The sequence below is a fragment of the Maylandia zebra genome, linkage group LG10 (genome assembly GCF_041146795.1).
Source record: "Maylandia zebra isolate NMK-2024a linkage group LG10, Mzebra_GT3a, whole genome shotgun sequence".
Classification (NCBI taxonomy): Eukaryota; Metazoa; Chordata; class Actinopteri; order Cichliformes; family Cichlidae; genus Maylandia; species Maylandia zebra.
Genome location: NC_135176.1, coordinates 34,432,031 through 34,458,987, shown reverse-complemented (window position 1 = coordinate 34,458,987; position 26,957 = coordinate 34,432,031). Strand labels below are relative to the sequence as shown.

General features: G+C 48.6%; 3 protein-coding genes and 1 long non-coding RNA gene across 5 annotated transcripts in view; all 4 read right to left on the bottom strand.

The window, feature by feature from the left end:
* Positions 1-493: 493 nt before the first annotated feature.
* On the bottom strand, positions 494-2,794 carry LOC106675875 (uncharacterized). Its single transcript, XR_013100431.1, has 3 exons — positions 2,392-2,794; positions 1,071-1,154; positions 494-947 (listed from the first exon to the last, which is right to left on the bottom strand). It is a non-coding gene; the product is annotated as an uncharacterized LOC106675875 (long non-coding RNA).
* Positions 2,795-10,311: 7,517 nt separating this feature from the next.
* On the bottom strand, positions 10,312-17,501 carry ik (IK cytokine). The gene is made up of 20 exons (XM_076889525.1): positions 17,310-17,501; positions 16,621-16,687; positions 16,432-16,524; positions 16,295-16,354; positions 15,751-15,918; positions 15,008-15,122; positions 14,858-14,928; positions 14,374-14,420; positions 13,981-14,144; positions 13,754-13,862; positions 13,456-13,495; positions 13,219-13,372; positions 13,127-13,145; positions 12,961-13,044; positions 11,632-11,719; positions 11,482-11,539; positions 11,319-11,407; positions 11,114-11,222; positions 10,638-10,672; positions 10,312-10,526 (listed from the first exon to the last, which is right to left on the bottom strand). The coding sequence occupies exons 1-20, from the start codon at positions 17,317-17,319 to the stop codon at positions 10,499-10,501; spliced, it is 1,608 nt and encodes a 535-aa protein (XP_076745640.1). The 5' UTR covers positions 17,320-17,501; the 3' UTR covers positions 10,312-10,498.
* Positions 17,502-19,196: 1,695 nt separating this feature from the next.
* On the bottom strand, positions 19,197-20,758 carry ndufa2 (NADH:ubiquinone oxidoreductase subunit A2). The gene is made up of 3 exons (XM_014411343.3): positions 20,601-20,758; positions 19,468-19,574; positions 19,197-19,382 (listed from the first exon to the last, which is right to left on the bottom strand). Exons 1-3 carry the CDS (start codon positions 20,702-20,704, stop codon positions 19,291-19,293), a joined length of 303 nt encoding a protein of 100 aa, XP_014266829.1. The 5' UTR covers positions 20,705-20,758; the 3' UTR covers positions 19,197-19,290.
* A 2,797-nt stretch (positions 20,759-23,555) lies between these two features.
* Positions 23,556-26,957, bottom strand: part of LOC101481373 (A disintegrin and metalloproteinase with thrombospondin motifs 2) — a 30,384-nt gene continuing 26,982 nt past the window's right edge. For both annotated transcript variants that reach the window (XM_004556990.5, XM_076889524.1), the window contains 6 exons: positions 26,498-26,630; positions 26,209-26,419; positions 25,997-26,126; positions 25,832-25,906; positions 24,782-24,965; positions 23,556-24,533 (listed from right to left, as the gene is read on the bottom strand). In XM_004556990.5, coding sequence (XP_004557047.3) covers positions 23,783-24,533; positions 24,782-24,965; positions 25,832-25,906; positions 25,997-26,126; positions 26,209-26,419; positions 26,498-26,630 — 1,484 coding nt within the window. In that variant the 3' untranslated portion in view covers positions 23,556-23,782. The remainder of the gene's footprint in view (positions 24,534-24,781; positions 24,966-25,831; positions 25,907-25,996; positions 26,127-26,208; positions 26,420-26,497; positions 26,631-26,957) is intronic.

Below are 26,957 nucleotides of genomic sequence, written 5' to 3'. Positions count from 1 at the left end.
CTTGCATATTTGTGAAAACATCTCAGTGGTGTGGCAGCCACGAGTGAGCCCTGCAAACCCTGTGGATGGACGATGCAGTGGACAGTGGGAGGATCCTAAAGCTCTTTGCAGACCACCCTGTGTGATTCTCCACTCACCAACCAGAAAAGACAAACCGCAGGTCTCAGTTGCTGCACCCCATCCACGTCTGATCTTCAGCAACACTGCCAGAGACTTCCTGTAATCTATTACAGTTGTAAAAGACTTCCTGTAATCTATTACAGTTGTTAAAGAAACGGTCCAGGATCAGGTCACTCAGCTTAATCCTGTGTGAACAACTGGAAATGTTGTTTTTCCATCTTTACTGTGTATTTGAAATATTCTTGTTTAATTGTTATTGTTATTTATTTATTGCTATCACATAAATATCCATGTAATATTGTTCAAAGTTAGCGTCGTGTTCATACATGTTAAAAATGCCTGTAAATCAAATTAAATTCAGTGACAATTACTGTTTGTTTGAATCAATTTATTAATAACATAAAACCTTTAAACTAATACAACACATAACAATGTAACAAATATATTCAAATAAATAAATTTCTCAGTACGTAACTCATTTGGGAACTGATCTTTCTAGAAGTGAAACAGTCGGTCCATCCTCCCCCTGCTCTCCTCTCCTCAGCCTCTCTTTGCTGCCTCATGTCCTCTCTGATGAGCTCCAGCAGCTCATCATCTCTTCTCCTCTTCCTCCCTGTCGTAGGTGGCTGAGCCGCTTCGTCATCGCTGTCGTTTTGGTCACCCACTGCTGTGCTTGGCCCTGGAGTGTCCTCAGGGAGAGAGGACATTAGGACAGGAGGCTTAGTGGAAGGCATCTGTCCTATCACCTCATCCATGAGGGCAAACCAGGGCCAAGCACAGCAGTGGGCTTCCACTGACCCCTCTCCTGAGCCTGGATACTTGCAATCCTAAAGGCAGAGGAAATCAAAGATGACAGCAGGCAAATAAAAACACCACAACAACTCTTAGTAGTTGCATATTTATTAACTTGTGTTCTTAAGAATCATCTTCTTGATAACACACAGACGTACTTTGTATTCTTTAAAGTTATCTCATGTCTTCTGGCCTGCAAGGGGGTGACTTTCCCCTGCAGGCCCATCTTCTCCAGAATTGTCCTGATCACACACAACACATAAGAGAAGAGAGGAAACCATGGCAACCATGTTAATCCCTAAACCCAGCAGAACACCAGAGGAACGCCGTGTGGACATCACAGGTTCTGCACAGCAGCGGTCCGTGAGTCGTTTGGTACCGGGCCACGAGAGTTGAGGCTCCGCTGTGAAATTTATGGTTTTCAGGGTTTGTATCGTTCCCTGGGTCTTTACCTTGTTGTAGTTGTGTCTTATTTTGAAAGAAATATTTACACGTTACCATAGCGACCGGGGCGCATTAAGGGGCAGAGAGGAGGATGTTACTCTCAACGTTGGCGCATTTTCAGGAGGAAGCTGCTAATGAAGTTACACAATGACACAGTTAATTCAAGTTTATTATTATATTTACCAAAGACCCGTTTTTTCTTGGTCGTATCATTTATTTTGTTGTATTTACCCACAACACCTTAAAGGCCGCTCCCTGTCTGACATTAAAAAGGTTGGGGACCGCTGCTGTGCAGCATGAGGGTTAATAAAACCGCACTCATATGAATAAACTGTAAACTGATTCATTCTTGTACCTCCACGCCACAGGGGCCCAATCCTGCACCCAGTGAAGAGGTGATCGTTTTCTCCTCATTTTAATAAAATGACTGTTTGGTCTTTGTTCCTCACAACATGTCACCATAAAGATTAATTTAAAAAATCAAAATTAGCTGTATGTAAGCAGCAGTACATGAAAAACCGTGGGACCTACCATACAAGCTGGTTTAGGCTTATTAAATTAAAAAAAAAACATGTCTGTGTGTAACAGGTGTATTAAAAAATAATTCATATTTCATCCTGCAGTGTTATTTTGCTTTGTCAGTATCGATTATGTATATGTGCTTATTTATATATGTTTATTTTCTGAATTTATATTTTGGGAGCTTTTATTTTGTTTGTGTGACCTTTGACTTCCCATGAAGTCACTTCCTGTGTGCTATTTTCCTCAGTTGCCTAGAGGCCCCGCTGAGGAGAGTTATGCAGAGTCCAGTGAAGTGAAGTCGCTGTACTGTTTTTATTTTAAACAGTTCTGGGAGAATAAATCTGCCCAGCTGGCAAAGTGAGAGCTGACTCCTCGGGTCACTCGCACAACGCAGAGAACTCACAGCAATCAGAGTTTAAGGCCAGACCGGCTACACGTGCAGATGCCCGAAGCTTAACAACACGACCGCTATAACAATTTAACTTTTGTACCACCAGATGTTCACATACTTACATTTGAAAGTGTTTTCCTCTCCCGCTCCGACCACCATCGTTATCAGAAAGTCTCCTGTACGGCCCGCAATGAATCCTGGTAGGACACGAAGGACACATCGGACCCATCCTTCAAATTTGGGGAAAAGTAGGATGCATTTGTCGCCACATTTTGAGCGCTCTTTGAATTCGGACAGCCTTCGTCACTTCACTGTGACATCATTTCCTCCAAACACGTCCTCGGGAGGATCCTTCCCCTGAATTCGGACACAGCTAAAGAGATGATCTGACATCGCCGTGTTGGTGTTGATCCTGGAACAACATTTACTATGTTGATCTGTAGTGATGGGCAGATGAAGCTTCATGAAGCACTGAAGCTTTTCATCCAATTGGTTCACCCCAGCGCAAAGCATCTTGAAGCTTCATTTGCTCTAGCAGGACACCTACTGGACGTAAAAATATTAGTTGGCATGAATTTGAAGAGTGTGGCCTTTTGCACACAGCCTGTAAATGTCAACAACAAAAGGAGTGTGTAAAACATGTATATTGTAGTGATGGCAGTATACTGTGTATATTTATAGTGGCAGTATGGAAAATGATTATTTGGAAATGCTTAAAATGGAAATGATCATTTACTGTGAGGTGAGGTGTGGTTGGGGTGTGGACAGTGGTTGTGCTTTTGTAACGTTGAGGTATGGACAGCTACACACTGAGGCTTTGAGCCTCAGTCCTGCCTGTTCACATTTTATTCTCTAAAAACTAAATTTTCACTGCTTTTATGACCTTTTTAGTGGGGAGAACATAGCTAGGATTTAATGATTTAACAAATCTTTAGTAACATCACTGCATGCTATATTATCATTGCATTTGATGGCTCACCTGGTCTTGCTCCACAATCGGTGTTCCTCTTATTCTCATGCAAAGCTCTGTAGTGCCTAAGCATGGATGAGGTGTTGTTGTTATATCCCAGCTCCCTGGCACATAGCAAACACTTCACCTTGTACAAAAGTACAGACAGCTTAACATAAATTGTATTGCACCATCAGTATCATGAAAATACATCTTCTGTAGAAATGTACATACTTTGTTGGGAGGAATAAGATCAAAATGTTCCCACACAGGGGAGGACATCCTCCTCTTCTTAGCTGGCTCCATTCTCTCCTGACTTTCTCTCCTCACTCTCATAAACCTCCAAACTGTCTCCAAACTCTCACTAACCGCAACTCTCCATCAAACACCCACATTTTGAATGAAGTCTGAGGGGTTTATATCGCTGTCATAGCTCGCAGCAAAGTTCGAACCGCTTCATGAACCAGTTACGTGGTACAGCCGGGCAGCGAGGCTTCGGACGTCATCATTTTCAGCTCCTCCCATAAATGAAACAAGCCTCGATACGCGCATCGCGGAAACGCCCCCTCCATTACTCGACACAAGCTTCGAAGCCTCGATACAGAACGTCACATCACTAGTGATCTGGGAACAACACCAACATGACGATATCAGATCGTGCGCTAAAGACATGCTGTGGAAGAGAACCAGCGATCTGGAGACAGATCTTCATCATCACTCTGAGGACAGTCGTCTGTGAGAGTGCTGAGCTTCAGCTGAGCTTCAGGATCAGAGACCTGAGAGAGTATGATGTAAACATACGAGCCACCCCTCCCGATCTTTCTGGGAGAATCCCAAACTTCAGTGCCCCTCCTGAAATTCTCCCGGAGCCACCATTCACCCAAATTTCCCCTGATTGTCCATCCAGACAACAAAAATGAAAAACCATATCCCAGAATTCATAGCGCAGCCCAGCCAATTCCAGTCAGTGTTGCCAACTTAGCGACTTTGTCGCTATATTTAGCGCGTTTTCAGACCCCTTAGCGACTTTTTTTTATAAAAAGCAACTAGCGATAAATCTGGCGGCTTTTTCTGGTGTTATTGGAGACTTATTTATGACGACTTTTTGACGTGAAAGGGCGTGTCACTCTTACTCTCAGCAAGCAGCGGTGCTGCCGTGGGCACCTCACCTGTGCTAAAGCGCTCACGGGCGGAGGATAGTCCTCCCCAGCTGCTATCAGGGCAGGAGACGTTCACACCTGTGCGTCCGAACTGCAAATGAATCGCGCATGAGCGAAGCCGCTGCTCCGCACTGACTGTAACGCAGTCAGTTCTTCTTTTACTGTTGTGCTGTTTTGTGGATCACAAGGTTTAAAACTACTTATAAACACACACACAAAGTAACTCCACCAGAGCGCCTATTTCAGGTCACTTTTGCCGGTCCAAGCCCGGGTAAAGGAGCAGGGTTGGAACTGTGACATTAAAAAACAATAATTGCTAAAAGAATAGAATAGCCTTTATTGTCATTGTACAGAGTACAACGAAATTGGAGTGCCACTCCCTTGGTGCAAGTTTCAATAATAAATATAAATGTAAAATATAAAAAGTACAAAAAAAAACAATCGTAAGTACTCAAACAATAGTAAGTACAATATATACAGGATAGCAGCATTAATATAATGACAGTATGAATAGCAGCATAATATAATGACAGTGACGGTATGGAATAGGTTCAATTGTTTTTGTGCTTATTTACTACGGTGATAGCTCTGGGAAAGAAGCTATCCCTGAATCTGTTTGTCCTGGTTTTATGTGACCTGTACCGTCGGCCTGACGGTAATAGTTCAAACAGTTGGTTGCTGGGGTGAGAGTGGTCCTTGATATTGCCAGCTCTGCTGAGGTACCGAGAGTTTGCAGTGACCTCCAGGCTGGGCAGAGAGCAGCCAGTGATCTTCTGGGCTGTGTTGATGACCCTCTGCAGTACTTTCCTGTCTGCAGCTGAGCACCCTGCATACCATGTTGTTATGCCGTACGTTAGGATGCTCTCTATGGTGGCTCTGTAAAATGTCACCAGCAGCCTCTCCTCCAGGTTGTTCCTCCTGAGCACTCTCAGAAAGTGGAGACGCTGCTGGGCCTTTTTTACCACCGCTGTAGTATTTGCAGTCCAGGAGAGGTCATCAGATATCTGCACGCCCAGAAACCTCATGGACTGTACCCTCTCCACACAGCTCCCGTGAATGTAAAGTGGGGCCGGGTCTGCTCTGCCCTTCCTGAAGTCCAAGATAAGTTCTTTAGTTTTCGTGGTGTTCAGTTGGAGGTTGTTAACTGAACACCACTCAGTCAGTCTGTTGACCTCATCTCTGTAGTCCGACTCATCCCCCCTTGAGATGAGTCCAACCACTGTGGTGTCATCCGCGAACTTTATGATGGTGTTTGAGAGATGGGTAGGGGAGCAGTCGGATGTGTAGAGCGTAAACAGGAGGGGACTCAAAACACATCCTTGTGGAGACCCGGTGCTGAGTGTGATGGTGCTGGACCGGTGGGGGCCGAGTCTGACAGACTGTGGTCTATTTGTCAGGAAGTCCTTGATCCAGAGGCGGATGGGGTGGAGAGTCCCAGGTGAGACAGTTTCTGGACCAGGATCTCCGGGATGATATGATTGAATGCTGAGCTGAAGTCCAGAAAGAGCATTCTCACATAGCTTCCTCGGTGCTCCAGGTGACTCAGCGCAGTGTGGAGTGCTATGGTGATAGCGTCCTCGGTGGAACGATTTGTCCTGTAGGCAAATTGGTGGGGGTCCAGAGTGGGAGGCAGACCGGCCCTGATGTGCTGACAGACCAGTCTCTCAAAGCACTTCATCACTACAGGCGTAAGTGCAACAGGCCTGTAGTCATTTGGGCTGACCACAGCTGACTTCTTGGCGATGGGGATGATGGTGGAGGTTTTGAGGCAGGGCGGGACGGTGTTTGATGACAAGGAAAGGTTGAAGATTTTAGTGAAGACTCCGGTCAGTTCGTCAGCACATGCTCTGAGAACCTTTCCATGTATTCCATCAGGACCTGCCGCCTTCCTGGGATTCACTGACCTTAGAACACACCTCACTTGGTGCTCCCTGAGTGTTAGTGTGCCAGTGTTATAGTAGTGTTAGTGCTGGGGGTGGGTGGAGGTGGTGTGGCAGCTGAGGGCTTGGTCGACTCAAAGCGGGCGAAGAAACGGTTTAGATCCTCAGCCAGTGAGGCATCAGTCCTAGATGTCGCCTGGTTATTGCTTCTGTAGTTGGTAATGTGATTGATCCCCTGCCACATTTTTCTGGGGTCGTTGTCAGCAAAGTGATCTTCAATCCTCCTCCTATAGGCAGCCTTAGCTTTCCTGATGCCTCCACTCAGGTCTGCCCTGGAAATTAAAGAAAGAATTAAAGAATTAAAGAAATTTAATTTGTAGTTCTAAATAAACTCTAAATGCATTTAGGACGTTTTTTACTCACTTTATGTCTCTTCCACGATGTTATTTCTCTCTCCAACAGCGTAGGTTACAATTACATTAGCATGACCAATTATGCAAATTAGGTGATGACGTCATTTAGCGACTTCTAGCGACGTTTAGGACAACCAATAGCGATTGTCCTTACTGAGGAGTTGGCAACACTGATTCCAGTTCCCAACAATGGCTACTACTACTGCAGCTACTTAGCTTTAATATTACTCTTATTACTCCTTCTGGGTCGAAAATAAACTTTTAACATATTTTCAGGCGAGAATGTAACTGTGTGAACTTCAAATACCTGAGCCGGTGAGAACTGCGGACTCCCGGCACATCGTTTTCAAACCCCGCGATCTTAAACATGATATATAATGTAATTGTTGGGCTTTTTTCAGTGTTTTGTTTGTTCGTGAGTAAATCGTTTGGCTGAGATTAAAGTTATTAGATTAGATTAAACTTTATTAATGTGGTTTTCACACAGCTGAATAAACGTCAAACAGAAAACTGATTAAACAGAAGTGATTTGGTCGAGCGTTTACGCGTCCGGTTATATTTAGATAGCAGGGAGCAGAGGAGAGAGTGGTGACGTAGCTCTGAGGGCTAGACCGTCACAGTCGCTCACTTCCAGCCTACCCGGCTTTCGGAGGACCCGGCCCACTTAGACCACGAAGGTGGGTGCAGCCCGTTTGGACAGCCCCGGCTGGGGGACAGTAATCACGGTCACATTTAACTTACTTTAAATAGATCATTTTAAACAAATAAACACTGTAAAATTGTGTGTGTGTGTGATAGTGGCATGAATTGTGTCATGACATTAACCTGCTGTGATTTGACCCATTTCCACTCGCTAACAGACACACACCTTGTTCCCATAGCGACAAAGTGAAATAAATGAGGACAGTGGGTCAGCTCACTGACACACACACACACACACACACACACCTGCACATAGAGGGCCTGCACTGTGTGAATCACTGTGACTCAGAGCCTGAGCTGCAAACGTGTTTCCTGAGTGGGTCCTTTGAGACTCGTCTGTTTACAGTAAACCTCCTGAAGCAGTTAAAGGAACACGCTCGTCCTGATTGGCCGATCAGACGGCAGCTCAGAGGGCGAGGGCTTAACGAGCAGCTGATTGATCGTTAAATTAAAGCTGAATCAAAGTTTGAGATAAACTTGAAATAAAGTCTGAAGTTCTCAGAATAAATCAGGTCATAAAAAAGTTCAATTAAACACAAAGTTCCTCTTTGATGTCCACACAACCATTTCCTGTCAGAGCTGCGGGTGGGCGGAGCTGCTAGGCCTCATTAGCACATTAGCACCTGGAGAAGCACGCACATCCATATTCATGAGTCCAGGAGTCCATCACACTCTCAGGGTAATTAGCTGCTCTCGTTAGCCTCTCTGATGCTAATCTGGGGACGAACTCGTCCAAACAAACAACAACAAAGAGTTTGATCTCTTAACGAGCTGCTGCGCATAACGAGCTTAACGAGTCCTGTAAAGATGAGGAACGCTTAATGAGATCAACAAAGAAACAAGCTGCTATCACACACAGCTCAGAGCAGGTCTGACGACTAGTGGTGGGCGGATCGATCCAAATATCGATAGTATCGATCCCAAGTCGGGATCGGATCGATACTAGCCTGGTTAGATCGATTCTTTACTTTGAGTTCTGCTTGTTTGCTGTGCTTTCGGCAAAAACGAAACAGCCAGGCTGGACTCGCCGCTCCTGTGTGCAGGAACACTTTGCTCCCCCCTCTTATGTTTCGTGTGTTGCGCTGACACGTCACGTGACTTAGACACTTTGGGGGTTATTAAGTTGTTTACATATTAATTATATATTTTGTTTTTGTTGTTGAGAATTTTAATTGTAATTTGTGTGTTATAGTTCATCAACAGTATTTGTTTTAATTTGTTTACTGGTTTGCGGCAGACCCGACGGCATTTTCATGCTTCGCCGCATCATTTATTCTTAAAATAATCACACGGTTGCTGTAACAGTACATTCAACGGCTGCAGCTCTCCCGCTGGCAGCCGCACACATCACCACCACCAAACCTGCAGCGGCATCGCAGAACACGCCCTGCCACATACCCCCATCGCCCGCTTCACCCCACCCGCGAGCTGGCGAGGGAATCGGCCCGGACCATCGGCGCCCCCATGCGACAGGGAAGTGTCCACTCTGGCGGTCGCCCGCACCTCCAGCGGAAGCCCGGGAGCTGGCCTGATGGCCACCCATATGGCAAGCAGCGGCGGTGCAGCAGGAGTGGAAGTGAGCCGGGGCTCAGAGGCAGCTGGGCAGACGGCCGGCACGCAGGCTGCATGGTCCTGCGTGCCGCCTTCAGGCGTGGCAGGACGCCCACGCACCTCGACCTCCGTCTCCAGCTTTGCAGGGCCCGCTGGCACGCCAGCCTCCGGCTCACCCCGAGCCGCGCGCTGTCCACCCTTACAGTGATCACCCGGTTGCTGTAACAGTAGCCTACATTCAACGGCTGCAGCCCTCCTGCTGCCAGCTGTACACATCAACACCAAAAACAACAACAGCACAAGCAGCGCACAGGTTTTAAGCCGGCGAGGCATGATTGTAGATGCAGTGAAGGTGAGTCCATCTCATCTGCAGCAGCATCGCAGTACACGGCCGCCAGAATAATAAAGCATTTTTTATTTAATTATAAATAAATTATTTCTCCTAATTATGTCCTGGGTTTTAAGTAATTAATAATACAAAAGGAAAAATCACAAAAAACACTTAAGGTCATGAAAATTAATTGCGATCTAGCAATTCAATGAGGCATCCACCCTATTTATTGAAAAGTATCGGTATCGGCGATACTGGCCCGTATTTACTTGGTATCGGATCGATACCAAAATATGCAGTATGGCACACCACTACTGACGACCTCGCTAACCAGTTCCTGTGGATCTGTGATGTGACCTCTGACACTCAGCAGATGTGCGCGTAAACGTCTGCTGCTCGTCCAGACTCGAGTACTCGCTGTCCAACATCTACCACAGCCAATCAGTGTTTGTGATGTCATCATTCCAGTTTACTTACTTTAAATGAAAATTAGATTAGCTTCTTAGATTAGCACGTCTAGCGTTAGCACATTTTGTGAGTCTGCCAGCTGTGAGCTCAGAGGACAGATGTGATTTCTATTCTCTGATTGGCTAAAAACAGGTGAAGCTAAAACAGTGATGAGTAACAATAACCCGACGACACAGCTTTAAGGACTGTAAGCTTTCTGTGTGACGGCCAGCAGGGGGCGACGCCACTGAGCTTCGTCACTGTAAATATTGTTCATCCATAAGAGCTGACTGGTTAAGAGGTTGTGACTGATGAGTTGGTAGCCAATGCGAGAGCAGAGTGAAGTTTACTCTGAGCGGCCATCTTTGTCACTCATGTGGGCGTCTATTTTGTTCTATTTTACTTTAGGCCAGATCTCGAATATCGTAATCTTCCCGTTCACAGACATCCGTGATACAAACTCAGGTTGTGAGGTCACGACGTCACACGTGTTAAAAATGATACTAATCAGTCTGTTCCTGGCCCCGCCCACTGCAGCTCCATGGATACAGCTGATCAGCACACATCCTCCTGATTGGCCGTCTTTATAGAGAAACCGCAATCACAGCAGATGTTTGGATGTTTTTATTCTCACAAAACAAACTGATCAATAAGAACAGCTAATCAATAACAATACACACTTATCGGGGTCAGTGACCTCTGACCTCACAGCATCTCTGTACATTTACATGTTTCTAAACTAACATGAAGCCGATCGATACACGATCGATTTAGCTGCTGGGTCTGCGGGGCGTCTTCAGTATTTTGGTCTCTTCACGTCGACCCTGAAAAAAATAAGTCTTCCATCATTTATGATGTCATACATAAGGTCACTGCTGCCTGATTGGCTGACAAAGTGATAAACGAGGAGCTGAGAACAAACAGGAAGTAGTTACCCGTCAGCCTCCATCTTCTTCCTCTTCTCGATGATCTGAAACAAAAACAGCTGCTTCAGCGTCGTGTTTGATTGGTTTACAGCGTGTGTGTGTGTCTGTGTTCACTCTGCCTGTGTGTGTGTGTCTGTCTCACACGATCTGATATCGTCGTGTTGGTGTTGTTCCAGGATCAACATTGCAAGTGACCAATCAGAATGTTGTGACGTCATACTTTTGGGACTTCGGGAAAAGCCGCTGTGAAACAAAAAACTGTACTTAAGCTGCGAGAAACCGCCTCTGTCCGCCGATCAACGGACCCTGACCCTTTAATAAACGCTGAGCAGAACTGATATTGTCCTTGCAACATTGGAATTTCATAAATGCACGAATGTCTCGGCGTGCCAAAGAATAACGTCACAACAATGTGATTGGTCACTTGCAATGTTGAACCTGGAACAACACCAACACGAGGATATCAGATCATCCGTCTCTCTCACCGCGCTGATCTTCTTCCACTGGCGGTCGAGCTCTGCCTTCTCATTGGTCTCTTTGAAACGTCGTGTCTTCCTGCCTTCAGACATCTTGATGCCGTACTGGAAGGCAGCCCTGTAGACACACACACACACACAGAGTGAATACACACACACAGACACACACACAGGCTGCCTGTCAGTCAGAGCGGAGGGACACAGTAGCACGCACTTGGGCAGCGCCTCCTTGTTGTTCATGTAATCCGAGTACTCCTCCTGAGTGTCGAAGTCCCAGCGGCCCAGAGGACCCTTCTTATTGCCCTGGAACACACACAGAAAAGCATCATGTTGCTGTGTGAGGATGAGCTGCAGTGCATGCTGGGAGTCAGAGTTACCTGGTCCATCTTACTGTAGTCCACCTCTTCATCACTGTCCACGGCCAGGTCGTCCATCCTACACACACAGATGTAGTCACACACACCTGAAGGTTAACGCACCGTGTGTCTGTGTGTGTCTGTGCGTGTGTCTGTGTGTGTGTGTCTTACGTAGCAGGGTAACACTCTGCGTATGAGTTTGATCCTCCAAAAAAATCTCCCAGCTGCTCCTTACTGGAGTCTCTCCTCTGAGAGCCAGTACACACCAGCTAAGGACAAGTACTGCAGTAACACCACACACACACACACACACACGCAGTACTGGTGTCGGTACCCTGTATCACTGTACCACATACATACATGTATCTATATTGTGTATTTTCTTGTGTGTAGTACTACAGTTGTTCAGTACGCTCACGCGTTACCACTCCCGCTCACGCGTTACCACTCCCGCTCACGCGTTACTACTCCCGCTCAGGCCGTACTACTCCCGCTCACGCGTTACCACTCCCGCTCACGCGTTACTACTCCCGCTCAGGCCGTACTACTCCCGCTCAGGCCGTACTACTCCCGCTCACGCGTTACTACTCCCGCTCACGCCGTACTACTCCCGCTCACGCGTTACTACTCCCGCTCACGCCGTACTACTCCCGCTCAGGCCGTACTACTCCCGCTCACGCGTTACTACTCCCGCTCACGCGTTACTACTCCCGCTCACGCGTTACTACTCCCGCTCACGCGTTACTACTCCCGCTCACGCGTTACTACTCCCGCTCACGCGTTACTACTCCCGCTCAGGCCGTACAACTCCCGCTCACGCGTTACTACTCCCGCTCACGCCGTACTACTCCCGCTCACGCGTTACTACTCCCGCTCACGCGTTACTACTCCCGCTCAGGCCGTACTACTCCCGCTCACGCGTTACTACTCCCGCTCAGGCCGTACTACTCCAGCTCACGCGTTACTACTCCCGCTCACGCGTTACTACTCCCGCTCACGCGTTACTACTCCCGCTCACGCGTTACTACTCCCGCTCACGCGTTACTACTCCCGCTCACGCGTTACTACTCCCGCTCAGGCCGTACAACTCCCGCTCACGCGTTACTACTCCCGCTCACGCCGTACTACTCCCGCTCACGCGTTACTACTCCCGCTCACGCGTTACTACTCCCGCTCACGCGTTACTACTCCCGCTCACGCGTTACTACTCCCGCTCACGCGTTACTACTCCCGCTCACGCGTTACTACTCCCGCTCACGCGTTACTACTCCCGCTCACGCGTTATTACTCCCGCTCACGCGTTACTACTCCCGCTCCATCCCAGCAGCTGTGACATCACCGGAACACCTGAACCCCATACAGGTGAGCGAGAACATCACCTGTAACACAACATGAGCACAGACTTTACCTGCGCACAGGTAAACCAGCTCAGACAGAAGCTGGTGTGGTACAGTAAGCCCCACCCACTCATACAACAGTCCAATCAAAAACAAGGATATGGCTCCTGGCTCTGCCATTGGCTGCCCGCTGCTCCTGCAAACTTCTCATTGATCATCTTGATCTGGTCTCTGACTGATCCTGGACCTGCCACAGACGCAGCATCCATCAGTTATCGATCAGCTGTCATTGGTCAGAACGATCGTGTGAGTCACAGTGAGGAGCTTACCTGTGTCCACCTCCATCACCTGCAGAGACACACACACAGTTAGAACCACACGGGTAAACCAGGCACAAACAAACCCCACCCCCCAACATCACCTGGTGCTCGTCGCCTCGCGGTTTCTCAAAGTAGGCGTGTCTGCGGCTCTTGGTGTCGTCGTCACGGTCACGCTCCCGGTCTCTGTCCCGGTGACGCTCTTTCTCTTTGGTGGGTTTGGTGGACGGTATATAGTCCCCGATGTCCTCAAAGATACTGAAACACACACACACATTATAAACACACACACACACAATAAACACACACACTCGTGATGAGGCGATGTGGGGTGAACTGACCTGAGATCAGCCTCTGGAGCTCTCTTATCGTCCAGTTTACCTGAAACACAAACAGGTGAGTGCTTGACTAAGAAAAATGGTCTGTATTTATATATTTATATATATTACTCGTCCCTAAGGACCCCAAAGCGCTTCACACATCCAGTCATCCACACATTCACACACTGGTGATGGCAGCTACATTGTAGCCACCCTGGGGCGCACTGACAGAGGCGAGGCTGCCGGACACTGGCGCCACCGGGCCCTCTGGCACACCTGCAGAGCGTCAGGAGAACATCCAGCAGCTGTGCAGACTCACCTTTGTCCTTCTTCTTGATCTTCTTGTGGCGGGTTCCCTGCCTGAGGTAGGACAGGATCTGAGTCAGCTTGGAGATCACGATGTCATTGGTGGTCAGGGTGGTCTGAGCCTGAGAGACAGAACATGAGAGAACGTGAGGGAACGATCTCAGGGCTCTGCGATATTGAAATCATTCAGCTGGAGAACTCGGATGTTTTGGCGATGACGTGGCGAGGACTCGGCCTCACCTCCATGCTGGGACAGTCCGCCTTGCTGCGGATCAGCGTGGTGGGGATGTCGGTGTCGGTGAACTCGTCGTCCAGGTCGACCACGTACGCCATCCTGCCGGGCAGGAAGAGCTCGTTCCTCTCGGTCACGCCGGACCTGAACACCACGCGGTAGATGTTCCTGCCTGAGCGAACACGGAGACACCGGGAACGCCGGGTTCAATGTTCACGTTCATATGATTTCTCCACCAAAATATTCACGTTGTTCTAAAAAGATTCCGTTTGATCCGGAGACGATCCTCCTTTATTCCTGAACGCTCCAGACTCACAACAGTCACACCTCCCCTCCCTCACCTCCTCCTCCCTCACCTCCTCCTCCCACATCCACACCTTCCTCCAGAAAACATGACTCACCCAGACGAGTCTTAAACTCCATCTTCTCCTCGGGCTCCACGTCCTTCCTGACAGACAGGGGAGGGGTCAAAGGTCACACGGAGACAGGCAAGAGATCAAAGGTCATATAGAGATAGATTAGGGGTCAAAGGTCACAGATGGGTACGGGGGTCAAAGGTCACATAGACAAGTAAAAAAGAGGGGGTCAAAGGTCACACAGACTGATAGGTGCGGGAGTCAAAGGTCACACAGAGACAGGCAAGGGATCAAAGGTCACAGGGACAGACAGATTAGAGGTCAAAGGTCAAACAGAGATAGATTAGGGGTCAAAGGTCACACAGATGGGTGAGGGGGTCAAAGGTCACACAGATGGGTGAGGGGGTCAAAGGCCACACAGAAAGATGAGGGTCAAAGGTCACACAGACAGACAGGTGAGGGGTCAAAGGTCACAGAGGCAGGTGAGGTTCTGATCACAGGGCTGCAGCTCTGCTCCATGGTTCCTTACTTGGCTTCTTTCTGGACCTTCTCCATCATGTCTTCTTCTTCCTTCTCCTTGCTGGTGATCTCAGCTCTCACCTGTAACACACACACACAGGTAAACAGCTGAGCAGGTAACACACCCGCACAGGTTATCCCGACGACCGCGACCTCTGACCTTCTGCAGCAGGGCGAAGTCCAGACCTTTCACCAAATGAGTGTGCTCCATGTCACCTCCCAAGAACTTGGACTCCTGGATCAACTGACGCCGCTTCTCTGCTGCCGACTTATCGCTGACACGCACACACAGACACACGCACACACAGACACACGCACACACAGACAGACACACAGACACACACACACACACAGACACACACACACACAGACAGACACACACACACAGACAGACACACACAGACAGACACACACACACAGACACAGACACACACACACACAGACACACGCACACACACGCACACACAGACAGACACACACACACAGACACACACAGACACGCACACACAGACACACACACACAGACACGCACACACAGACACGCACACACAGACAGACACACACACAGACAGACACACAGACAGACACACACAGACAGACACACACACACACACAGACACACGCACACACACGCACACACAGACAGACACACACACACACACAGACAGACACACACACACAGACACACGCACACACACGCACACACAGACAGACACACACACACAGACACACACAGACACGCACACACAGACACACACACACAGACACACGCACACACAGACACACGCACACACAGACAGACACACACACACACACGGGTGAATGATGAGAGTTTAGTTAGAATGATAATGACCCGTTCCTCTCGGCGCGGCCATGTTGGGGTCATCGATGGCTGGTACTCACGCCTCGGCGGTCGGCCCGACAGCTCGGTAGTTTGCCGTAGTGCTGATGAGTTCTGTCTCCTCGTAGTCCTTGTTGACGCCATCTCGCCGCTCTCTCGCTCGGTCTCGGTACTTCTCGGCGAGCTCGCGCTCACGCTCCATCTCCTGCTGACGCAGCTTCGCATAGTAACTGCAACCAAACCACAGCTGATCAATAATCAATAACATGCATTTGAGGGTCAGAGCGGCGCCGTCTGAGACCCTGAGTGCTGTGGACTGCTGTATGTGTCGACATATTTAACGCTCTCGTGCACATCACAGGTGAAAACGTCTGTCCAGGCTTTTTATTATTAATAATAAAAACTGTTAAATGTCGTGAACATTCATTCCTTTCCTTCCAGAATATTCCCGTGTTTCCACAATCCCGTCATAATCCCGGCTAATGTTAACAGTCCTGTGATGCGCCCAGCTGCCATCTTTCACTCAGCGAGCTATCAGCTCTGTGGAGGCCAGGTGACCTTTGACCTGCAGTTTTCTGATGTAACAAACGTCCAATCGGCACCCACCTCTTCTTCTTTCTCCTCCTCGCTGCGGGGTCCTCATCCTCGTTGTAGTCCCTCGGCATTCTGGGAAATTAAAAACACAGACGTGTCAGCTGTGCTGCGAGTAAACACCCGTCTGCTCTCTCCGTGACATCACTCACTCATGATGTCTGGACTTGGAGGGCGGGGCCGAGGAGGGCGTTGCCCGCGGCGTCATCAGCAGCTTCCTGAAGTCATCATTGGTCAGTTTGGACCTGAGGACAGATGGAAACACACACATTAAAACAAAGAAATACACAGTAACACAGCAGTAGCAGCGAGGAGTGTGTATCAGTGTGTGTGTGACTCACTGAGCTGCAGCTCGGTGGTCGTCCATGTCGTGGCCCTCAGGAGCCAGAGGGTTGGAGTACGTCTCAGCTGAAAGACAGGCAGATGTTAGAGCACAGGCAGATGTTAGAGCACAGGCAGATGTTAGAGCACAGGCAGATGTTAGAGCACAGGCAGATGTTAGAGCACAGGCAGATGTTAGAGCACAGGCAGATGTTAGAGCACAGGCAGATGTTAGAGCACAGGCAGACAGCAGGGCCGCCTCGTTTAAAAGGACACAGTGGGAGCTGCTCTGCTCTTTATATGTTCCCTGTTTTACACTGAAACAAATAACTGCAGATTTCATGGAAACTATTTGATTTCGACGTAAACCGGCTTGGCCCATGTGTAGAGGGACTCCTTCCCCGTGCTACAGTTTTACTAACAACCTCTCAACAGACGGAGCAAGGCCGCTTTAAAGCGGCAGAAGTGTGAGCGGAGTCTGGTGTGGCGCAGTGAGAGGAGAAGCTTGGCTAATAGCTGCTGTCAGAGGCTTTTTCTGTTCAACTGTTCGGTCCAGTTCAACACTCATGCTCCCAAAGCCGTGTTTATTTCAATAATGTATCGAATAATTGCTGTTTTTATTGCATCTGTTTTTAAGTAAACAAACAGCTAACGGCTAACAGCCCGTAAAATGACTGTTAGCATGCTAACATGCGGAGCTAACGCTTACTTTCAGGCATCTCTGCGGGCAGCTGCTTCTCCTGCGGTCTGAATCTGGCACGGTCCGGTCACAGGGACAAACTAAGGCTCGGTGTTCGGGTTTCTCTGAGCTGCTGCGGGTCTCTTTGCTCCAGCCAAGCTCCGAGTTAGCTGTGAGGAGAGCTACCGTGCTGTGACGTCACGTCCGTTTTAGTTAGAGAAGAGACACAGCACCTCCTGCAGGAGGAGAGGAGACACCGCAGGACAGACAGCGGCGTCAATGAACACCGCGAGATAAAAAACACAACAAAATTGTACAAATCCGGTTAAAATGAGTTGAAAATAGGAAATAAATAAAAAAATAAAGTTATAATAAAATACAGGCCAAATACTGTCTGTGTTTAAAGATCATTTTCATGTAGTTTAAATAAGGAGTTCTTTGATTTGATGGAGGAAAGGTTTGTTCTGCGTCACTGAGGTTTTTATTCACAGCTCAACTTTGTTCCTCACACACTGAAACACCCGCAGCTCTCCTGCCCGGTCACGTGTTGTTTCTCTGGCTCACAGCGCCCCCCGCAGGTCAGCGGAGCCACAGCTGAAGGTTCTCCAGGACCAGCTGGTGCTCGCTGCTGCGCCACCTTCAGGACTCACACAGCTTCACTCAGAGCTCCTTCAACAAACTCCAAACTCCAGATAACCAGCAAAGTGTTTGTTTCACTGAGCCTGAACCATCTAAACCAGTCAGACCTAAACAAACCCTCTAATTCCAGTAAAACCACATAAACCTGCCAAGAGGCAATGAACTGCCCTCCAAGGTGCTCAGGAACTTTTACTCCTGCACCATAGAGAGCATCCTGACGGGAAACATCTTAACCTGGTTCGGGAACAGCACCATGCAGGACAGACGAGCTCTACAGAGGGTTGTGCGGTCAGCTGAGCGCACCATCCGCTCCGAGCTCCCTGACCTGCACTCAATCTACAGCAGGCGGTGCTGGACCAAGGCCAGGAAGATCGTGAAGGACCTCAGCCATCCCAACAACAGACTGTTCTCTCTGTTGAGGTCAGGAAAGCGATTCCGCTCCCTGAAGACCAACACAGAGAGACTGAGGAGGAGCTTCTTCCCACAGGTGATACGGTCTCTCAATCACACCACCACACAGTACTGACCCACACATATGGTTCTTACACACACACTGGACTTTCTGGACTTTGTTTCACTTCATTACTTAAATCACGCTGCTGTTATTGTGTATATGCTGCTGTTATTGTGTATATATTTATTTAGATTTCTTCATACATTCTTATATAGTTCTATATTGTGTATTTTGTTGTACAGTTATTTTATTTTCAACTTTAATTTATATATTTTATCTTATTCTCCCAGTTAAATTTACCCTTCATTCTAATTTGTGTTGTACAGTTATTTCATTTTTAACCTTAATTTATATTTTATTCCTTCCTAGTTAAATTTACCCTTTTTAATTTTTCATATTTATTTCCTATCTTATTCATAGCCTTTTCCTTTTTTGTTTTCTTTAGGTCACGAGCAGTTGTCCAAGCATTTCACTACATATCGTACTGTGTATGACTGTGTACGTGACAAATAAAATTTGAATTTGAAACTGAGTCTGTTCCTATTAAGAAACCTTAAAACCAGTTAAACTACGTGATCCTCCTAAAATATCAGTGAACTTCCTGTACATTTATACACTCAGAGTAAAAATATCTGAAATCCAGTTAAATGCTCCCAGGAAACTCGTTTTAAAGAGCAAATTAAACTTCTTATTGCTAATTTCAACATAAACAGCCTGTGAAATAATCTGACTTTAACTCGGGAAAAACTTTGGATGTGTCAATAAACTCCCAGTAAACCCACAGAAGCCCTGCTGATGGACCCAGTGACCTCACAGTAAACAGAGACCTTCACATGTTCACTTTATTCACATCAGCACATTTACAGAAACAAAAACAGGTGAGTGAATGGACTGAACCACTGCGGGCTCAGACGGGGGTCAGGGCTTGGACTGAGCCAGAGTCTGCAGAGCTTTGGCCACCTGATCAGCTGACATGTTCTCCACGGAGACGCTCGTCTCTTTCCCAAAATCTGAACAGAGACAGGGATCAATAACAGGTCAATACACAGGTGACGCATCTGAGTGTCCCGTGATGCGGAGCGTGAGGGGGCTCACCGTATCGGGCCCAGAGCCGGGCCTGGACTCCAGAACACTCCCGGATCAGGATGGGGAATTCCGGGTTGGACCTCTTCAGGGTCACGTAGTTCTGCTCCACAAACTCTCTGAAACACAGGGGGGAGGGGGGAAGGTCAGCTGACCTGTGACCTGACAGCAGGAGCCTCACCTGTCTGAGTTTCACCTGAACAACTGTTTATTAATCCCACATGAAGTGATGATGTCACAGAGACATAAACAGTGACAGCATAGATGACACTAATCAACGTACGCCGAGGCGTCCGCTCATCAGACGGCGTCCTCTGCAGGACGTTCAGTCAGAGGGACCCTGAACCTGCAGGTGAACTACAACAAAATGAAAAATAAAGCATGGCTGCTGTTTATTCATCTGCTCATCATTATTCTGTTACTAATGAACGGATTGATCCATAAATCAATACTCTGTCACGTGTCAGTGTTTTCCTCACATGACCAGATTACCAACAGTCTGCGTGCTCTTATTTTGAAGGGTCAGTCCCTGCTAATGGGCAGCGAGGAGCTGAAGGAGCTCCTTAATCTGACCTCCAGCTCCTCGTCTCCTCCATAACCTGACTCCTGCTGCAGGTCAGCTCTCTCTCCTCAGCCAATCACAGCGTGACGATGATGAAATCTCCTTCACCTTCATCTGTCTGTGGTCCCGTGGGTTCACACGGGTCACAGCCGTGAGTCATACTGTGATCATGGATCCCGAGTGGCCGGCTCAGGTGTGTGTGTGTGTCACTGCGCAGACTCAGAGGTCTCCACCATGAACAAACATCTGGAACATAAACTACATAAGACTCACAGCTGAACATCTGCAGGAGCCAGGGCTTCTGTCCAGATGTGAGTCAAACCTCTGCCTCCGTGTGTTTCCTTTAGCAGCGTTGTTGTTTACTGAGCTGCTGCTCTCATCTCTCTTTATGAGTCTTCACGTGCTCAGACACATTTATCCTGACAGCACTCACAGGGGTCAAACCTGCAAACCTCTCACTGTAAACCCGAGTCCGCGACGCTGTTAGCCGCTAGCTGTTAGCCGCTAGCTGTCCTTCGCTAATGACCGCTCTGTAAAACCATCACCGGCTCTTCTCGCCTCAGCAGCCCGGCTCTGAGCTCACCTGGCCCCCTTACTGGCCGCGGAGGTCTGGCAGAGATGCAGGCGGATCTCTCGGAGGTTTTTACCCAAAGTGGAGCCCAGACTCCTCACCACGGCGGCCGCCATCTTAGCTTCCTGTCAAGGACGGAGTGTGTCACTGCAGCCCCGAGTTTATCCTGACAGGAGCAACGTCCAACCCCGAGTTTATCCTGACAGGAGCAACATCCAGCCCCGAGTTTATCCTGACAGGAGCAACGTTCAACCCCGAGTTTATCCTGAGAGGAGCAACATTCAACCCTGAGTTTATCCTGACAGGAGCAACATTCAACCCTGAATTTATCCTGACAGTAGCAACATCCAGCCCCGAGTTTATCCTGACAGGAGCAACATTCAACCCCGAGTTTATCCTGACAGGATCAACAATCAACCCTGAGTTTATCCTGACAGGAGCAACATTCAACCCTGAGTTTATCCTGACAGGAGCAACGTCCAACCCCGAGTTTATCCTGACAGGAGCAACATTCAACCCCGAGTTTATCCTGAAAGGAGCAACATTCAACCCTGAGTTTATCCTGAAAGGAGCAACATTCAACCCTGAGTTTATCCTGACAGGAGCAACATCCAACCCCGAGTTTATCCTGAAAGGAGCAACATTCAACCCTGAGTTTATCCTGACAGGAGCAACATCCAACCCCGAGTTTATCCTGAAAGGAGCAACATTCAACCCTGAGTTTATCCTGACAGGAGCAACATTCAACCCTGAGTTTATCCTGAAAGGAGCAACATCCAACCCCGAGTTTATCCTGAAAGGAGCAACATTCAACCCTGAGTTTATCCTCACAGGAGCAACATCCAACCCCGAGTTTATCCTGAAAGGAGCAACATTCAACCCTGAGTTTATCCTCACAGGAGCAACATCCAACCCCGAGTTTATCCTGAAAGGAGCAACATTCAACCCTGAGTTTATCCTGACAGGAGCAACATTCAACCCAGAGTTTATCCTGACAGGAGCAACGTTCAACCCCGAGTTTATCCTGACAGGAGCAACATCCAACACCGAGTTTATCCTGACAGGAGGAACATTCAACCCTGAGTTTATCCTGACAGGAGCAACATTCAACCCAGAGTTTATCCTGACAGGAGCAACGTTCAACCCTGAGTTTATCCTGACAGGAGCAACATCCAACCCTGAGTTTATCCTGACAGGAGCAACATCCAGCCCCGAGTTTATCCTGACAGGAGCAACATTCAACCCTGAGTTTATCCTGAGAGGAGCAACATTCAACCCTGAGTTTATCCTGACAGGCAGACACTGTTTTGAGTGGTTTCTCTGGTCGTTTATTACAAACAGTTAGCTCTTAAATAAATTCACAAAGTATCTCAAATCATATGTCAAATAACTCAATTATGTTTCACAAGATTTTACTATTTTAATGATCCATAATGGTGAAAAACACCTTTAAGCACAGATATATTTTACTTTAAATGAACCTGAGCTGCTGTTTCACTGCAGATTAAAGACTGACGACTGATGTCCACACATCAGTCAGCAGGTGTGTGATGTTGCTCTGGCCAGCAGGGGGGCGTTCCCCAGACCCCCTGTGAAGGACTCTGATCATCAATCAGTTATCAGTTACAAAGAGATCAGTTAGTAACATCAGCCGTGACATCAGCCGTCTCCCAGAGATGAAGAGGAGAGTCTGCTCCTCCACACTGAGATGACTGTGTCTGACGGAGGATCGGATCAGGACAGGGTGGAGTTCCTGTCTGTGGTTGGGGATGCTCTGGTGGAGGTCTTCTCTCTGCAGAGCTGCCCAGTCTCAGCAGTCTGGGAACCACAGATTCATGTTGGGGATAACCTGGTGAACAGTGGACGGACACGTGACTGCTCTGGTTATGAACGTGACTGGTTCCAGAGTGATTTTTACATTCTGGTAGAAAGAGGAGGGATGTGAACATCTAACTTACTTTTTCTTTTCTGATCTGATAATTCATTTTTTCTGTTTCTGTGTTTCTTTTGTTATATTTGGGTTTGTGGGCTGTTTGTGTCTGACCATCTGTTCCCAGGCTGATGTTCTTCATCGTCCTGAAATGACTCACGCTGCTCTGAGAACACATTTACTCACAGTTTAGTCTCGGTGGACCCGCGAGCGGGTTTTTATGTTTTGATTGTTTTCTGGAGGAGACGGAGGGACAAACACAGAAAGTCGAACCATGTGTGACGTGTTTTCAAAGCAGTCAGCTTTTTCCACTGAGCGCTCCCAAACACGAAGCAATTCATCTGATCTGGATTCAGTTTGATGTCCCACAGACTGCAGCTGGAGGAGAGTTTACCGGCAGAAAAATATCTGCGACAGCCTGAAGACACGAGACACAAACAGAGATCTGATGCTGATCGTATCCAGCATGAAGCCGCACGCGTCCTACAGGACGATTAGCTTTAACCAGCACCGACATCACCGACAGCATCTCAAACACTGAACAGAACGGTTAGACTCCTGCACACAAAGTCATCTATGGTGCACCTCTGTGAAGGCCCCGTCAATGCTGAACCATATCTGCAGGTGCAGGAGCAACATCTGCTTCCATCCCCAAACAGCACTCCAGCAGCACGGCTCCAGACTGACCTGAGAACAGGCCACACCTTCACTGCAAGCATCTGCAGCCTCATGAAACCAAAATACAACAAAACAGATGCTGAGATCAACACCAAGGAAACATCAGGTTTCAGCTCAGAGGGGACAGCATGAGACGCTGTTTATCAAAATCAATAACACTGATCAGTTTGTTCCTGTGCTCTCGGTTTCTATTAAAGGATTCACTGCTTTTATTTTCATGGTAAAAACAGGGCTGGATTTTATTTTGACTTCACAAACAGAAATCATCAGTCGGGTTTCAGAGAAGACAAAAGCACAAAATGTTCCTGACACCAGAAAGCGTGAACGTGATCCAGATGTTCATGATTCAGAGGCACAGCAGCAGCTGGATGAGACTTTATTCAGAAACAGGATTATTGGTACAAACATCATGATGGTGAAACAGACCCGGGGCCTTCTGAGGATCGCGTCCACGCTCGCGCCTCTCGTGGACGAAGGCCGCTCCGAGCACAGGTGGAGGTTGTTTCAGTCTGTTTCTCATTAGCGTTAGCAGGAAGTGCGACGTCGCACGTGTCGGGACGAGCAAATGGCCAGGGGAAATCTGCGCTCAGTGCTTCCTGTCAGTCCGGCTCGCTCTGATGCGGCTTTGCCGCCGCAGAAGGTCCTGCCGTCGTTTCTCGTTCAGGAGCTGCTGGATGCGTTTGTTATGCGTTCGCTCGTGGACCTGAGGCATCCGCGGCACAAAGTAATTCTGCTGTCCTCGGCTAACGTCGCTGTCAAGTCCGACGATCTGGTACTGGACCTCGTCCACCGAGTTGTTCTCTTTCTTTGATAGCGAGAAGAAGGACGATGAAGGTAGCTCCGGTTCAGCTTCGGTCAGGTTGACTTGACTTTGGAGGCTACGCCCTCCTGAGGATGTGGTGTTGTCACCAGGATCAGGCGATGATGTGGTGGAGAACTCTGGGATGGCAGAAGTCCAAACCAGCGCCGGCGTTTGGTCTTCAGTGTCAACAGTCTCCATGGTAACTGCAGCAGGGGGCATTGTGGGAGAATTCTTCCTGAACACATGTGTTGGAGCAGTTTGTGTGGTAATAGTATTACTGTCAGTGGTGGTTGGAGTACCCGGAAGCTCATTCAGGCCGGAGGAATCCTCGTAGGAAGAGTACTCGCTGTACTCATCATAATCCACGTAGACAAAGTCACCGGTGCTCCGTCTGGTTGGGGGTGGAGTTACAGTGAAGCTGCGCGTCAGGGTGGTGGTGATGATGTCACGAAAGACATCACTGATGGCACGGCTGCTGTCGGACCAGGTGGAGGTGAGCGCTGACGTCGTGATCTCTGTGGTCAACCTCCAAGAACTAAAAAGACAAAAACAGAGTTCAGGTCTATGGCCCCGCCCTAAACCCGCCCCTGCTTCCTGCTTTAAATGAACACTTCAGTGTAAAGCCAATCAGCAGTTTCACGGTCAGCTCACTCCTGCTCTACACTTTTATTTTCAGCTTTGTCGATGTATCACGCGTTTGTCTGACTGCAGGTTTTGCTCTGTTTGAGACTGGGACTCAGTTATATCTTTCTAAGACTCCTTTTGTTACCCGTCATGTCTGACCTGCTGTTCTCCGTCGGTGTGATGGTGCCACTGAAGTTGCTGGAGATTCTGGATTTCGTGGCATTGTTGAAGTTATCCTCACTACAGGACTTGCAGCACATCTGGCGGTATCCGATGATAGAGCAGTACCGACTCAGCACCTCCATTCGACAGAACGCCGAGCGGTCGCCGCGGCACGGCTGCCCTACAGACAGAACAGTAGGACGGTGTGAATCCTGACACGTAAGACCTCAGCTACAAGTTTTACTTCAGTGGTTTGATGGGTTAGTGTGATCCTCAGAGATGTGTTAAGACACAGCAGAAAGACACGAAGCAGAAACTGTGATAGGCTATAAACAGTAAAATAGCAAACAGGAGAAATGTAAACAAAAATAAGAGAAGGGGACTGAAAGTGCGAAAGAGCTTTGAAGTGGTGCAAAGAAAGGACTTGGACTGAACTGAATCTGTGAGTGTCCTGAGTGATGAGGGTTACTCATGGCTCACAATGGTGGGTGTGGGCAGGTAGTGTTTGTTAACAGTCTGACTGGTCCAGGTGAAGAAGCTGGTTGGGGCGATCGTGGCTCAAGAGTTGGGAGTTCGCCTTGTAATCGGAAGGTTGCCGGTTCGAGCCCCGGCTTGGACAGCCTCGGTCGTTGTGTCCTTTGGCAAGACACTTCACCCGTTGCCTACTGGTGGTGGTCAGAGGGCCCGGTGGTGCCAGTGTCCGGCAGCCTCGCCTCTGTCAGTGCGCCCCAGGGTGGCTGTGGCTACAATGTAGCTGCCATCACCAGTGTGTGAATGTGTGTGTGAATGGGTGGATGAACGTGTGGATGACTGGATGTGTAAAGCGCTTTGGGACTAGTAAAGCTATACAGATACAGGCCATTTACCAGGCCATTTGAGTCTGGAGGTGTGCGACCTGACTGACCTGAGACACCGACCAGAGCATTGATTCTCAGCAAACAACAGGACAGAAACCCTCAGACTCAGACCACAATGTTCAGGAAGCAAGAGAAGAAGACGAGGACGTAAAGACAGACGGCAGACAGAGCAGGAGTCAGAGCGCTTTACTTGAAGAGATCTTTGGAGCCGGGAAGCTGGGGTTGGACCTGGACAGCCACTGAATGATGGCATTCTTCTGGTCACCTGCAGGGAGAGCAGCAGCACTGTAATTCCCAGCATCCATCCTTTTCCTCATTGCAACAAATGTACGGTACATGACTGGTCAGTGCCTACCACCGCAGGGCGGAGCCAGGCAGGTGCGTGTCGTGATTGGCCGAGGCTCGCTGCAGTTTCCAGCTGAACTCTCGGGATTGGAGCACGCGACCTGACGCTCCTGAGTCCCGTTCCCACACGAGACCGAACACTGCGTACACAGAGGGATCGATCAGACTGATCAGGTATTGATCTGTGGACATGTGCAACTCCTGATAAACGGATCTTCATACCAGAGTCCAGGGCCCGGCTCTCCACACAGCGGGGCAGGGGAAGCGGTTACAGGGTTGTTTAGTCTCTGGTCGGTCATCGCCGCAGAGCCTGCTATGCACAGAGTGCCGCTGCTGCCCCCTGGGGGAGTTCTGCAGGCAGCTCACCCAGCGACGCTGCCACCCAGTCTGACCGCAGGAGGAGCTGCAGTCCTCCCAGTCTCCGGTCACCCAGCTGAGGGGAAGACATGCATCAAAAGAAGAAAAATGACTGGGTGACTGTGGGTGTGTCACGTGACCTGTAGCATGTTACCGTGCCGGGCTGCAGGCCTCGGGGTTACAGCTGCGGCTGATGGCTCTCGGTTTGCTGATAGTGGAGCAGAACATCCTCTGAACCATTTTCCCATCAGCCTTCCTCCTGCAGCCGAACCTGGTGTACTGTTTTCCTGAAAACAAGGAAACATGACAGTCAGTGGTGGTCCTAGGCGAACTCCCCCCCCCCACACACACATGCATAAAACATATTAAAGATTGTACATTGACATAAAACTGATGTCAATGATACGGTTAGCGCCCAGTTAGCTCCTAGCATTTCTCAACAGCTCTGCCTCCTTTTCGACTACCGGGGCATTTAAACAATGGATAATCCGTATACAAAGAAATTCATGCTTTTCTCCTCAACAGAGAGCGTCCCCCGATTGAGCAACAGCGCCGTAAAATAAGAAGAATGGCGCCGAATTACAGAGTTAATAATGCAGACTTTGTAATATCTC

Bases quoted from the DNA above. Each gene is read 5' to 3' on its own strand.
- ik (XM_076889525.1), bottom strand. The intron at 15,919-16,294 runs GTGGGTGCCGAT...GTTTGGTTGCAG, and splicing joins AGGAGGAGAAAGAAGAAGAG to TTACTATGCGAAGCTGCGTC. The intron at 13,373-13,455 runs GTCAGTTCACCC...TGTGTGTTTCAG, and splicing joins GCTCCAGAGGCTGATCTCAG to TATCTTTGAGGACATCGGGG.
- ndufa2 (XM_014411343.3), bottom strand. From the start codon at position 20,704: ATGGCGGCCGCCGTGGTGAGGAGTCTGGGCTCCACTTTGGGTAAAAAC. The intron at 19,575-20,600 runs GTGAGCTCAGAG...CCTGTGTTTCAG, and splicing joins GCGGCCAGTAAGGGGGCCAG to AGAGTTTGTGGAGCAGAACT. The intron at 19,383-19,467 runs GTGAGCCCCCTC...GTCTCTGTTCAG, and splicing joins CCGGCTCTGGGCCCGATACG to ATTTTGGGAAAGAGACGAGC.